The 15,105-nt window shown below is 43.5% G+C and overlaps 1 protein-coding gene across 2 annotated transcripts in view; it reads right to left on the reverse strand.

The window, feature by feature from the left end:
• The window catches only part of PDE7A (phosphodiesterase 7A), a 75,452-nt gene that overhangs the window by 41,454 nt on the left and 18,893 nt on the right, over nucleotides 1–15,105 (reverse strand). For both annotated transcript variants that reach the window (XM_054985415.1, XM_054985414.1), the window contains exon 2: nucleotides 12,653–12,713. In XM_054985415.1, coding sequence (XP_054841390.1) covers nucleotides 12,653–12,713 — 61 coding nt within the window. The remainder of the gene's footprint in view (nucleotides 1–12,652; nucleotides 12,714–15,105) is intronic.

Genomic DNA, 15,105 nt, shown 5'->3' on the forward strand with positions numbered 1-15,105 from the left:
AGACACCAGTACCAACACAGGAACACCAGGTACTTTTATCAGCCTTATCAGCGTTTTCAACCCTACAAAGGATACTCTTCATACCAGCATAGTTTGGGAAGGAGATCCAATAGATCAAGAACCAAGAAGGGTCAACCACAGTCTCCCAAGCAGCCTCAGCCTTCAAAGCCTGTTTTTTGACTGACCACCTTTTCTGGTGCGCAACCCTGCTCTTTTCAAGACAGGCTGGCACCTTTCCTTGACCAGTGGGAGATGATTACTACTGAATCTTGGGTTCTGGCCATAGTTCAAGAGGGCTACCGCGTTTACATTTTCAAGGGACCCCTCCTTTACGTTGTTCTGGAAAGTCAGCTTTCCCTTCCAAAGAGCTTTTCTTGGCCATTTCTGAGTTGTTGGATAAGGGGGCTATAGAGAGAGTCCCTCAAAGTGCTCCCAAATTTGTTTTTTATTCCCATTACTTTACAGTTGAAAAGAAGGATGGTGGAGTGAGACCAATCCTTGACTTGCGACATCTTAATAAGTTCATTAAAGTTGAGAAATTTTATATGTTAATGCTTGTTGATGTCATTCGTTACCTTGAGGTGGATGCTTGGTTTGCGGTTCTTGACTTCAAGGCCACATATTTTCATATTTCCATACACCAGGCCCACAGAAAATACTTACGTTTTTGCTATGTGGGTGAAGTTTTCCAATACACAGCACTACCCTTTGAGCTTTCCTCAGCCCCACGGGTTTTCACTAAGTGAATTGCAGTAGTAGTTGCCTTTCTCAGATCACGGGGATCCACTATATAAGCTTACTTGGATGACTGGCTCCTTGTGAACCGATCAGGGGAAGCCCCACTGCCACCTTTTCCAACCTAGGCCTCATGATTAATTGGAAATAGTCCACCTTTGAACCAACACAGTCCATATAGTTCATTGGAGCCTTTTTAGATTCTAGAGCAGGTAGAGCATTTCTCCCCCAAGAAAGGATGGGAGCCATACAATCGCTTGTGAGACAGGTAGAAGTGAAACGCTTTCAACCTGAGAGGGTAGTTCAGAAGTTGTTGGGTATTATGGCCTCTACCACAGCTGTCGTCCATTTGCACATTTCTTCATGAGACCGCTGCAAAACTGGTTTATCAGAATCTTTGATCCTTCTAAGAACTTACAAGCCAAGAGCCTTTCTATTCCCAGGGCTGTCATCAGATCCCTTCAATGGTGAACTAGTTCAGTCAACTTGTCTAGAGGCACCCCTTTGGGATTCTTCCTCCAGAGATAAACCTGACCACTGATGCATCCCTCCTGGGTTGGGGAGGGCATTCGGGGAAGTTCTTGATTCAGGGTACCTGGTCCCCTTCGGAATCCAAACTACACATTAATGTGTTAGAATTGAGGGTTATTCGTTATTCACTTACCTCTTTTGCAAGGATGGTTTGAGACAAGAGATGGACAATACCACTGCTCTATACTATTTAAACAGGCAGGGGGAGACAGCCTCCCTTATCCTCTGCAGAGAAGCTACCCATCTTTGGCTTTGGGCAATTTGCAACAACACCTTCCCTCAGGCGATACATATTGCGGGCAAGGTGAAGGCGAGGGCGGACCAGCTCAGCAGGCTCTTCATTCTACATCACGAATGGTCGATCAAAGCGAAGTACCTCCTTCCAATCTTCAAGGCATGGGGATTCCCACATATCGATCTCTTCACTACATCCCAGAATACTAAAGCCAGACTATTCTGTTCACAAGCGGGACTGGACAGCGGCTCAATGGGGATGGTTTCCAAATGCCATGGGACAAGGGACTGTTCTACGCATTCCCCCCAATACCCCTTCTACCCAGGGTATTGTGCAGGGTCCGTCACTTTTAGACACATTGCATCCTCATTGCGCCTTTTTGGCCCCGCAGGGAATGGTTTCCCCTACTCTGGCAGTTAGCCAGAGGTTATTGCCTCAGACTGCCGAGTGTTCCAGATCTCCTATGCAGGGGGCAAGTGATGCATCACGATGTCAGAACCCTCAACCTTGCAGCATTGCTGTTATTCCCAACACACTAACCTTCTCTAGGGAAGCGTCACAAATTTTGTTAAATGCTAGGAAACCCTCCACAAGGCTATCATACTCTTTCAAGTGGAACAGGTTCGCAGTATGGACATCAGAGAGGGGTTTATCCCCTTTTTCTTGACCCATTCCTAAGGTTTTTGACTACCTTTTGTCCCTATTACACAGCGGTCTTACAGCCTCGTATATCAAGGTTCATTTGGCTGCTGTATCAGCCTTTCATGACTATGTGGGGCTTTTTCTGGGGCTGCCCTCGGCCATCTGCTATGCCCATGTACAGACTCCCAATATTTGTTTAAATAGCCTGCTCCTGGACTATTTTAATGACTTTTTAAAAATTATTATTGATTTTATGGTTCTGTGATTTTTAATGTATTTTTTAAATGTTGTTAGCTGCCCTAAGCCCATCTGTGGGGAGGGCGGGGCATAAATCAAATCAAATAAATAAATAATAAATAAAACAGAGTTGCGCTTACCGTAACTGCTGTTCATTGATGTCTTCTGTGCAGGCACACATGGGGACTGCACTTGCGCAGGCCTACCGACCGGAATTTTTCTTTTCTAGCAAACGTCCACCAGGGGGCACTTGTTTGCCCGATGCGCATGCGCGGCCTTTCCCACCAATGCGACATCCGGCGACAGCGCCCCCTTCCCCTCAGTTTCTCCTGTGCCACCGAAATGCCTTCACAATACTTGGAAGAATACAGCGGGGCAGGAGGGAGGGTTTGTGTGCCTGCACAGAAGACGTCAATGAACAGCAGTTACAGTAAGCGCAACTCTGTTTTCACTGTCTGTCTTCTGTGCAGTCCCACATGGGAGACTCACAAGCCACTTACCTCGGAGGCGGGTGTGTGTGTTCTTATTGAAAAAGAGACTGTAGAACGGCCTGACCAACTGCAGCCTCCTTCCTCTCCCACAAATCCAGAGCGTAGTGGCAAACGTCTCTGAAGACAACCACGTGGCAGCTCTCCCCTCAGAAATGCAGTGGAAGATGCCTGGGCCCTTGTGGAATGAGCCTTGACCTCCAAAGGACAAGGTAAGTTAGCATGTAAATAGCAATTTTTAACAGCCAAGGTGACCCATCTGGATATTGACTGAGCCGTAGCAGCTCTCCCCTTCCTAGGGCCATAAAAACAGATAAATAACTGTTTATCCCTCCTAAACTGAGAGGTACGTTGAAGATAAAACAATATGGCCCGTCGCACATCTAATGAGTGTAAGGCCCTTCCTGAATTATCGGATGGGGAAGGAAAAAACACAGGTAGCACAATATCTTGCGAGGTATGAAACTGTGTAGAAACTTTAGGTCTAAATCTAAGATCAGGTCTCAGAACTACCTTGTTTTGATGGACTTTCAAAAAAGGGGGGGGTCTGATCTCAGAGCTGCTAATTCACTAACTCTGCGGGCAGAGGTAATAGCAATAAAAAATGACACTTTATATAACAACAACTTTAGCTCACAAGTTGCCAAAGGTTCAAAAGGAGTCTTCATGAGTTCAGCTACGACCAATTTGAGGGACCACTGAGGGACAATTTCCCTGACCTGTGGAAACATATTTTGTAAACCTTTTAGAAAAGTCTTAGACAGACTGTGGGAGAAAACAATTTTCCCATCTATTTTAGGGTGGAAGGCCGAAATGGCCGCCAGATAAACTTTAATAGAAGAATTAGAAAGACCATCATCTTTTAACGACAGTAGGAACTCAAACACAGACACCAATTGGCAGTCCCACACATCCACCCTTCTTTGACTAGCCCAGGATTCAAAACATCTCCATTTAGCAGAGTATGATTTGTGAGTAGTGTCCCTCCGAGCATTGAGCAAGATTTCAGTCACTCTTTCAGACATTCCCTCCGACCCAGAATGTGCCAAGCAGTGAGGTTCAGTCTGGGTAGGTCGTGATACCAAATCCCCTTGTCGGACAGAAGGTCCGGACTCAGAGCGAACCGATAAAATGACCCCCAAGAAAGTTGCATGACATGTTGGAACCATGCCTGTCTGGGCCAAAGGGGCGTCACCAGAATAATGTGAGACCCATCCCTCTGAATCTTGCTGATTGTCCGAGACAGCAGCGGAAACGGAGGGAAGGCATAAAACAGGTGCCCTGTCCAAAGAATCTGAAAGGCATCTCCTAGGGAATGGAGACCCAGACCTCCCCTGGAGCAAAACTGTGGAGCTTTTCTGTTGTCCTTTGACGCAAAAAGGTCTATCTCTGGGAATCCCCAGTCCACAAAGACGGCGTTTAGGTAAGCGTCTGCTATGGTCCATTCGTAATTGTCGGATATCATGCGACCCAGTTTGTCCGCAATCACATTTGTGGTTCCGGGAATGTGAACTGAGTGAATGTAGATGTTTCTGTCCAGAGCCCACTCCCAAATTCAAATAGTCTTGTTGCAAAGAGCCTTGGAGGTGGTGCCCCCTTGCTTGTTCAAATAGAACACTGTGGTGCAATTGTCTGTGAGCACCTGGACGGATTTCTGCTGGAGGGTATCTGCGAATGCGATAAGGGCATAACGAACAGCTTTTAATTCTAAGAGGTTAATGTGGTATTCCCTCTCCTGATCCGACCAAATCCCATGCACCCTAAGGGCCCCACATTGGGCTCCCCATCCTATAGTGGAAGCAGCAGTGGAGATCGAGATCTCAGTTTGCACAGAGCCAAACGCTATACCCTTAAGTAGATTAGACTCCCTAAGCCACCCACCTCAATGAACGAACGACCCCCCGAGGGATAGAATACTTCTTATTTTGGGAAGTGTTTTCAAAGTCGTGTACCAATAGGAACCACAACTGAAGAGGTCACCTATGTAAGCAAGCCATAGGGGTGACTGCTGTGGAAGAAGCCATCAGGCCTAATAACCTCTGGATAGCAGCCACAGATTGGAATCTGCATCTAGTAAAAAGGGCCAACATCCTGCAAATCCGTAGCACTCACTCACGGGGCAGGAAACCCTTATTGAGGACACCATCCAGGACCATACCTATAAACAGTATCCTCCTGGAGGGAGTAAGAGTCAATTTCTTGACGTTCACCAAGAGCCCCAAGTGGGAACAGGTAAGCATAACCTTATTGACCTTGTCCCGAAGTGCATCTGCTGACGGGGCTTCCAACAGCCAGTCGTCCAAATAAGGATAGACTGTGCAGCCCTGTTCTCTAAGATAAGCAACCACCACCACCATACATTTAGAAAATACCCGGAGAGCCATTGAGAGCCCGAAAGGGAGTACCTGGTAATGAAAAACCTTGCCCTTACAAAGGAACCTGAGATACTTCCTATGGTCAGGATGGATGGCAATATGGAAGTACGCGTCCTTAAGATCTAGGACAGCGAACCACATGTCTTCAGGCATTAACTGAAGAACTGTATTTAATGTAAGCATCCTGAACCTCTTAACGAGAATGAATTTATTCAATTATCTCAAATCTAAAATGGGGCGAACCCTACCATCCTTCTTGTCTACAAGGAACATCCTAGAGTAGAAACCCAAAGGAGAGTCCTGAAGGAGAACCTCCTGTACAGCTCCCTTCTGTTGAAGAGATTCCACCTCTATCTGCAGTTTGTCAGAAGAGGATTGTTGGGAAAAATCAGGAAGAGACAACACAGGGTAAACATCAAACTGAATTTTATAACCAACTGTTATGATATTAAGAACCCAACTATCTCACATAATTTCTGCCCATGCAGTGGCAAACTGATCCAATCTATCCCTAAAAACAGATTGTTCAAACTCTAGTCAGAACTGTTTTGGTTGAGTCGATGGTTCCTTGGCACCAGGATTCTGCTGACTGCGTTGTGGTCGATAATTAGGTCTCCTGAGTTGATATGAACTTGTAGGGGGGTGATATTGCCTGTAGGGACTGTAACGAGGATACGGCTGGTATCTCAGGTTCCCACCACGGTAACTCTGCGACGAGCGATACTGGTAGCAATGCTCGGCATACTGTCTGGTTGGGACAATCCCATAGGAATGGGCTGTCAACCAATTTTACGCTTCTGCGACAGATACTCGTCTGTCTTGCTCGAAAACCAGGTTTGTCCTCCAAAGGGTAGATTTTCTACCTTGTCTCATGTCTCAACTGGCAATGAAGTTGTACGGAGCCAGGAGTGTCTGTGAAGCACAACAGATGATGCTAGTGCTCTTGCAGAAGTATCCACCGCATCACGGCCAGCATTAATTTGCTGTCTTGACAAACGTGATGCCTCCTCCAAAATTACCCTCGCAAGCACTTTCTGGTCAGCGGGAAGTTTGTCCATGGAAATCGCCATGTGATTCCATAGAAATCACTCCTAGCCTCAGCCCAGTGATCTCTTCCAGAATATGGAGAGTAAGAGCAATGAGATCTTGAATAAACCGATCTTTCTCCCTCATAATCACTCCGTGGTAAGTGATGAGAGAGATCCTCTCTGCCAACATAATCACGGGTGGGCCATCTGCGGGAACTAGACAAAGGAGCCTTGGGTAATTCACCCTCGTCGGCAGAAGAGTGGCATGATGGTGACGAGAAATGCAGAGAAGGGGTCTTGGGTCTCTCCCACAAAATCTGCTCTGTCTGCACAGCCATAGAGTGTCTGTGTTTAGACTTCTTTTTAGCCTTCTTGCCACCCTGAGCCACCGTGGCATGTCCAGAGCTACAGTCTTGGCCCGCCAGGTCTGATCCCCTGTCAGGCACCGTCGGATCTCAGACCTTCAGATCCAACACGGGAGTATCCATTGACACCTGCACAGTGCGCACCGGCTCTGCCGACTTCAGATCCGACGGCTTCGGATCCGACGAGTTCGGATCGGATCTGTGCAGGATGGACGGCTTCGGATCCAATGACTTTGAATCGGATTTGTGCAGGATGGACGGATCCGACAAGGTTCTCTTAACCTTCGGAGCCAAAGTAGCAGATGGTTCCGACCTCGAAGGAGACTTTGAACGTCGTTGCTTTCGACTCGGATCCGAGGCCGACAGGGTCTTACGATCCAAAGTGGAACTCAAGATGCATTTCGGTTCCAAAGCAGGAGTCGAAGCCTGTCGGATCCGATCCGGAGAACGGGAACGAGTAGTCGACACGGTGCTACGAAACGATGTGCCGCTCACCGATGGCGGTTTAGACTTGCCACTTACCAGGAGCGATTCAGAAGGAGTCTCAACCCCAGTAGCCCGCATAGCCCGCTTCCACAATAGAGCCTGTAGTCTGATCGCTCTCTCGGCTCTGGCCTTAGGCGTAAAACGCTGGCAGTGCTCACATTTTTGAACGATGTGGGTCTCACCCAAACATTCCAAACAAGCAGAATGGCCATCAGTTCTCATCATCTTGGTCAAGCAGGTAGAGCAGCGTTTAAATAACGCTTTATCAGCCATGATAAGGAAAGTAAATCGTTCTCACAATATGATGTACTTCTTCTCTTCACAGCGGACAGCTAGTTCTTCACCGGTCAGCAGCAAAGAAGAAACTGGGGGGAAGGGGGCGCTGTCGCCAGATGTCGCGTTGGCAGGAAAGGCCGCGCATGCGCATCGAGCAGACAAGCGCCTCCTGGTGGACGTTTGCTAGAAAAGAAAAATTCTGGTCGGTAGGCCTGCGCAAGCGCAGTCCCCATGTGTGACTGCACAGAAGACGGACAGTAAAGACTTTGTTCTCCCATCATGCTTCCAAGCAGTTTCTGCAGGGGGCACTCCATACTTTTCCCCCTAGGAGGGCTCCTACTCCTCAATGGAGTGTCTCTCTAGTCCTGACTCAATTGATACACCCTCCCTTCGAGCCACTGGATGACTGCCCAATAGCCCTTGTATCTTGGAAGGCAGCCTTCCTTGTAGCCATTACCTCCCTGAAGACAGTGGGAGAGTTGGGTGCCTTAAGAGTAGATCCACCTTTCCTACAATTTTTCTCTCCGAAGGTGGTATTACACCCCAGTATCAGGTTCACTCCTAAGGTAGTGTCAAACTTTCATGTAAACCAGAAAACTTCCTTTCCGGTTTTCTTTCCCCAGCCCACATCAGAAGCAGAACACACATTACACAGTTTAGATGTTAAGAGGTTTTTATTGTATTACATTGATAGAACTAGATCATACCATAGGTCTAAGTCTCTGTTTGTCTGTTATACTGGCCCAAAGAGGGGCCTACAGACACCCAACCAGTCCCTGTCTAGGTGGATAGTGGCAACCATCAGAAAATGTTATGCCACAGCAGGGGTGCCGTGCCCAGGAACTGTTAGAGCTCACTTGACTCGATCACAGTCCTCTTCAGCAGCCTTCCTTAGAGGAACACCTCTGTGAGACATTTGTCAGGCGGCCATGTGGTCATCCATGGACACCTTTATCAGACATTTTGCGGTGGATGCCGGCTCCAGAACAGATGCAGCTGTGGGAACCGCAGTACTTCATTCACTGTTCTTTAGGAATCTCCTCACACCTGCCCCCATTGGTGAGTAGCTTGCTATACTCCCAATGTGGGGCTGCACAAATGAACGACGACAAAAACAGTGTTTAACTTACTTGTAACTGTTGTTCATCGAGTTCTGTCTGTGCAGACATGCATTCCCTCCCTCCTACCCCGCTGTGAGGAGAATGATATTGTTCTCACCCTCTGGCGGCGGCGGCGAACTGAGGGATAAAGGTCTCTCCGTGACTGATGCAGCGTTCAAGCGGAAAAGCCACGCATGCACAAACAGTTGGGAGCACCCCTTTCAAGGTCTTTAGAGCGAGAAAATCTATCTCCAAAGCAGGCCTGTGCAAGCGCAGTCCCAATGTGTGTCTGCACAGACAGAACTCGACGAACAACAGTTACAGGTAAGTGAAACATTGTTTTATATATGTAATGGGGTAGATCAAACCAGCTTTACTGCTGATAAAAAGGCAAGAAGTTTCTTCTCTGACTACCCAAAAAGGTTATGTTGGGGATCATTAGACCTGCATGGATAAAAGCCATATAAGACAGGAGCTGTAGTAAGCAAGGGAGTTTTTTTAGACTGAATGGAATAGCTGGTTGGATCTACCCCAATGTTTATATAATGTTGGCTCCTCAATTCATGTTATATTCTGATGGAATTTTCATTACTGTTATTCAAGTGTTTAATAGCATGACATGATTGTTCTCTTACTGATGTTGTGCTATATTGATGTTTACCAGCATGGAGGAAGACATTTATTGAAACACATTACGCAATATATATGAATCAACAGAATCCTACTTCCATTTGAGATTCACCTCTCATACTACTTTTCTGATTTAGAGATTCAACCTTCAAATAAATACAGTGGATCAGATATACACTGCAGCAGAAAGTGTAATCACAAGCTGATTCGCTATCTTGCCCTTTCCATGCAAGCTTGCTATGTAGCCCCCCAAAAGCCCTATGCTGAGAGACAAGAGACCCTGATCAACAGAGACCCTGATCAACAGAATGTACTATAGGGTACAATGAACACAGACAATCATGCAAAACTGTCCCATCTTGTGAGAACCTAGCAACCTTGATTTGAGGCATGCTGTGCTAATGCAAGATAATGCAATTTCAGTCAACTATCCCCTGTTAACTATAGCCCCTCACAGTACACTGCATGTTGTTTATGGGGGTCTGTGAACCTCAGAACAGGAATTTTGGGGTACATGAAGCTACTTTGGAAAGGGAAAGGAGGAAAAGACTCTCCTTCATGAGCTTGTTCCTCTACAGTAAGTCTGTCTCCAACTTAGTGGTTTGGATCCAATCACACTAAGATTGTGAATCTTCCTAATCTCCTCTCCCACCCCCACACAGCCATTTTTGATTCCCAGAAAGTTGATTCTCAGGGCTGTGGGACCCTCAAAGAGCTACAAGGGTCAATGGGCTACAGTGAGAAGGTGAAGTGAGCAAATCACCTTTTCCTTCCACTTTCATCAACTAAGGGATCACTCAATCCAACCCACTGTTTATTACATTTTATGTGTACTGGCAGAAAGGGAGATGGAAGAGTCCAATACCATTCCTGATAAGATGACATGTATGAGTTCCAAACAGATAAAATAGACTAAAGAGGCTTTTAGATAACTTGTACTTTTTGAGCCATCTTGATTAAGCTTTCAGTGTATCTCATGGTCTATGTGAGTGAAAGGGTGACAAAGAAGTTACAAACAGAAATAAATAAAGGTAAAGAAAGTTGCTTTATGCTATAGAATTAACAGTCTCTTTATTTCCTGCCACTATCTTAGCAATATTCAATTCCATCCACTTACATGGGCTGTGTAGCTTGGATAAGAATTGAGTATTTTTAATTGATTTTTTCAAAACCTATAACCACCAAACATAACATAACCTTTCATAAGTCTTAAGAATATATATTTAAATAAACTTAGAAAAGAGGGCTCTTTAGCATCCCAATTGCCAGTGTGAACAGCAACAGAATATTGACAGTGGTCCTCTTATGCACTGATGTTTAACAGTCAGTAGCTACAATGCATGTGGCGACAACTCCGACAGACTTGATTTCTGTTGACATTGATGTCCATCCTGAGATTGTTGACAGTGGATAACCTCTTGCTTGAACCTCAGCTCATACAATATTAAGAGCCTACATTGCTTCCAACTCAGGCTAGTGCCCAATTCAAAATATAGCCCCAAGTTGCTGCAAAGGGATTTACTTTCATTTAAGAACATTCAGACACTATTTTCTCTGTAACAAATAGTTTCAAGATATAAGGCATGGTTCCATTTTGTCTCTTCTTTGATCCAACATTTGACAATAGGTCAAATCCTATGAATCTATTCAAGTTTTCATCTACTTTAAGGAACTTTCCTCCATCAAAATCTGCCTTTTCCATGAGAGCAAGGTAGGTCCATTCATGGAATGGATTTTTAGTATCTAACTCTGGGCATGCTATCACCTTTAAAGGTCTTATTAGAAAGAAAGAGATCAAATTTCAGTGAGAAGTGATGTTACCTGTATTGTTTATTCCGCGCTAACATGTCATTTCACAGTTTAACTGCTACTGAATCTCATCCAATTACCTTGAAGGATGTTACCTACATTAAGTACTAACCTTGGATTTCTCCCTGACTTCCAATTTCATTTTGTTAATCAGAGGACTAAGCAACTAAGCATTATCTCATAATATATCTCACTGAAAAAATAAATATTAAAAATTATTTTAAAAATTACTTCCAAAACCAGGCCTTAACGTTAGAAATCCAGACATCTAAACGCAGCAACATCCATTTGTTTTGAAGTATTAATATTAATATAATGATTAATATAATGCTTAACTAAATGTTTCACTTGCAAAGTTCTCTCTTTAAAAAGAGTGACTATAACAAGCACAACAGAAACTAATGGCCAAAGCTGAACCATCTAGAATAGAAACATTAGCTGCTTTTGCAGACCTATCACAGCAGATACCAAGAGAATGAAAGAAGCCAACTCTGACATTTCTTCTTAAGAAGAAAATGAGCAGGAAGGGCAAAGGCTGCAATTTAGCAGAAGATTAGCTAGGACTACTAAAGCTTTTCCAGTATGGCAAACAAGGTTCTACTCTAAAGTAGGGATACATAGTGGGATGAGAACCAGTTTGAATGAAAGAGACAAGAACACACAAACATGTAAATATAAGCACAAGAATAATTCTATATACTATGGAGAGGAAGGACAATGATCAAAATATGACTTGGAATAACGTTTTCATTCCTTACTATTTTTAAAGCAACAAATTTTTGCCATGAGAAACAGGCCTGTTTTTCTCACTGGAGAGGGAGTGTTATCCAGTAACTCGACGTAAGCTAATGGTGAGATTGGTGATCAGATAATGGCATGAGTGGCAAATGGGAGTATTACAGATTGAACTTCAAGATCTGCTATTGTTGAAGGACCTTCAATAGTTCATCAAGCACAATTTTACTTCAGGATTCAATAGTCTCAAAAGAAAAGTCTGACAACAGAATATGAGCTGATGGCCAAGCAAAAGATGTTATAGATACAGATTACATCTTTCTTAAGATTCTTAAATTTGGTCAAAATTAGTAAAAAGCAATTAGAATAATTTTGATACTGAAACTCCTCTCACTTGTTTTTTCCTGTTGCAGCCACCCTATTTCAAGATTGCTAGCACATGACACTATTTAGTTTACAGCTTAAGCCGAAACTTTCCTCTACAAATATTTGCTCATATGAGTCACTCAAATTCAGTTTAAACAAAACAAATTCTTAATCTCATATGTACAAAGTTTCTTCTATAATCATTGTGCATTTGAAGAGGTAGGAAACACACAGCAATCAAGGCTAACTTTTCAAGTAAGAAGAAGCTGAGTTTCAGTTTTTATTTGGGCTTCATATTTGAAGTGTCAATAAAATCTAATAGCAGATTTGCATCTACCTCTTGTTAAGTATGAACCTGTAATCTTGTGTTTTGTGACCATCTCATTATGATCTTCACTGCCTTACTCTGTAAAGAACTTGTATATGACTACTTAAATAAACGGAGCCAACCAACAATGCACAGCAAAGCAATTACTGAAAGCATTGGAAGAAAAATAAAAGAAGAAGAAAGGTGCTAAAATACAGCATCTGCAATTACAAGTGCACATCAACTATTTTGACAGCAAGCAGCCACATATATAGATCTGGATGTTGTATCCAGTAACCATACTTACCTAGCATGCGAATGTACAATGCAGTTTGATCAGAACTGTCATAGGAAATTGCCCCACGTCTCTGGAAGAAAAAGACAGAACAAAGATTAATTCCAGTTTATGAACTTCGTCTTAATTTTTAATTCTATCAGAAAGGCACTGCCTCTCCTTAAGTATCTCAGCCAGATTTTACAAAAAAACAGTTATCTTCATCTTCTTATAAGAATGTCTCCACAAAGAAAGAAATTAAGCCATAAAACAGAAAGTGATTGTGAGACACAGTACACTTGTTCATGTATGTTTCTCATATCAATCAAGATAAGGTAAGCCACTCAGACCTTGAGCAGATATTACTATCCTATCCTATAAACACGCTTAAGGAAATGGGCTACAATATTGCACACTGCCACGCTCTAGCCTTAAGCGATGTATTAGCATTGACCCTAACATATTAACTAAGCAGGATACACTCCCAACTGGAGTTAATAACTAGCTTGTCATCTTGATTAACAATAACCATAGTTAATGCCAGTGTTAAAGTAACCCTTAACCATGGTTAAGCATGATTACTACAGAAAGGGAGAATGTCACATGCAGTGTTAAGCAAACACAATTCAGTTACCTCATTTTCACTTAAGTATATAAACACCAGAGATGTCTTAACTCCCATATACTAAACTATTCCAAAATTAAAGCACCCAGAACCCCAGTTTCCATGTACTTTAAAGAATCTAATATCTTCTTAAACAAGCCCAAAGATGCTAGTCAGACAGGTAAGAAAATATGAACAATCAGCAAAAATTCTTGTGGAGCCCTCACTGGTGCCAAAAGCTGGGGTTTAGATAAACACAACCATCTTTCTACTCAGAAAGGGTGGCCCGGGGCAAGAAGTCCTTGATGCACAAACTTTCACTAATTTGGCTACTGGTAGGGCCTCTGCTGTAACCCTTAGCAAATATATTCTTTGTTCCAGTGGTCATAAATTATTGTTGTTGAGGATCTACAGATTAAATAGCACCTTATCTCTATTTCACTCTCTGTAGACAGAAAATGCTATAATCTGTTAGTCTATGTGGGAACCAGAATTCTCTGTTGCAATTTTTCCTTTAAGCTACTGATGAACAGGTCATTATGGTCTCTCTGCCATCCCCTTGAAGGGAGTATGCAACATGTTTAACCCTATTGCTAGGGCATAAAGGGTATGGGCCAAAGTGCTATGAATTGAGGCCTTTGATCATCTCTAATAGCAGATTGCATCCTTGTAGGAAAAGATAAAAGCCCAGCGGCTCCCTAAGAACGAATGTTTATTTGCTATGTGTTTTTGTGAGTTCAGTTTACTTTTTCAGATGTGTGTGTTTCATAGCGACTGTTGCTGTGACTTCACAGAAACTCTGAATTCTTCAGACCAAATAGACAGCACTCTTGTTACAAGTAAGTGCATCCCCCCTCTCTCATGCCTCCACTCCCCCAGGACAAGGGGAAAAGAAGTGTACACCATATTCTTCATAGTGCCAAAAAGAATGGAGATTGGACGGTGATACTAGACTTAAAATATTCAATGTTCATCATACTTAAGCATCTCAGATTGGAGACGATGAGATCCATCACAGAATCCCTATTAATGGAGAGCCCATAGCTCAGGGGCAGACCACCTGCCTTGCATACAGAAGGACTCAGGTTCAACCCCTGGTGTCTGTTGTTCATGGATTTCAGAGCTGACCTACACCAAAGGAGTACCTTACTGTTCTAGATCTGATGGAAACATATCTCCACATTCCAATCTTGTCTAGGCACCAAAAACTTCTCCATTTCTGCACAAGGGGGCTCCATCTACAGTTCATAGTACTTCCATTTGGGCTCTCTACAGCACCAAGGGCCTTCACAAAGAATTTGATCAATCCAGTGTAAAGCTAAGGGAGAAAAAGCATTCATCTACACATTTACCTGGACAACTTGCTGATCAGGTTAAGCTCTACATGCCTACAAGCTTACAGTTCTTGATCAACTTACAGAGTTCTTTATAATCCAAATAGTGACTAGAACATATGGAAGCCCTATTAGATACAACATGTAATTGTTTCTTCCTAATTGAAGCAGTGGCAAAGAAGACAAAGGAGATGTCACAAGTGATCATCAAGGACAGGTATTTATTGATGACATTTGCGAAACTGATGGGTCTACTGATTCCGAGTATCGACACCATCCAGTGAGACTTGACTAGATACAAAGCCCTTACAGACTTCTGATACCCTTCCAACTACAAATTATGAACAAGAAAGGTCTTTCCATTCAGTTCTCCCTCACAATAAAAATAAATAAATAAATTTTTTTTAAAGCCTTGTATGGTGGACAACTATGACAGGCCTTCTGCAAGGAAAGCAACACTGCATTCCATTAATGGATCAGGTTCCACGGACACCAGTCTGTCCAGATGGGGAGCAGCACTAGAAGATCCACCAGTGCAAGGTCAATAA

The sequence above is a fragment of the Eublepharis macularius genome, chromosome 7 (genome assembly GCF_028583425.1).
Source record: "Eublepharis macularius isolate TG4126 chromosome 7, MPM_Emac_v1.0, whole genome shotgun sequence".
NCBI classification, from domain to species: domain Eukaryota; kingdom Metazoa; phylum Chordata; class Lepidosauria; order Squamata; family Eublepharidae; genus Eublepharis; species Eublepharis macularius.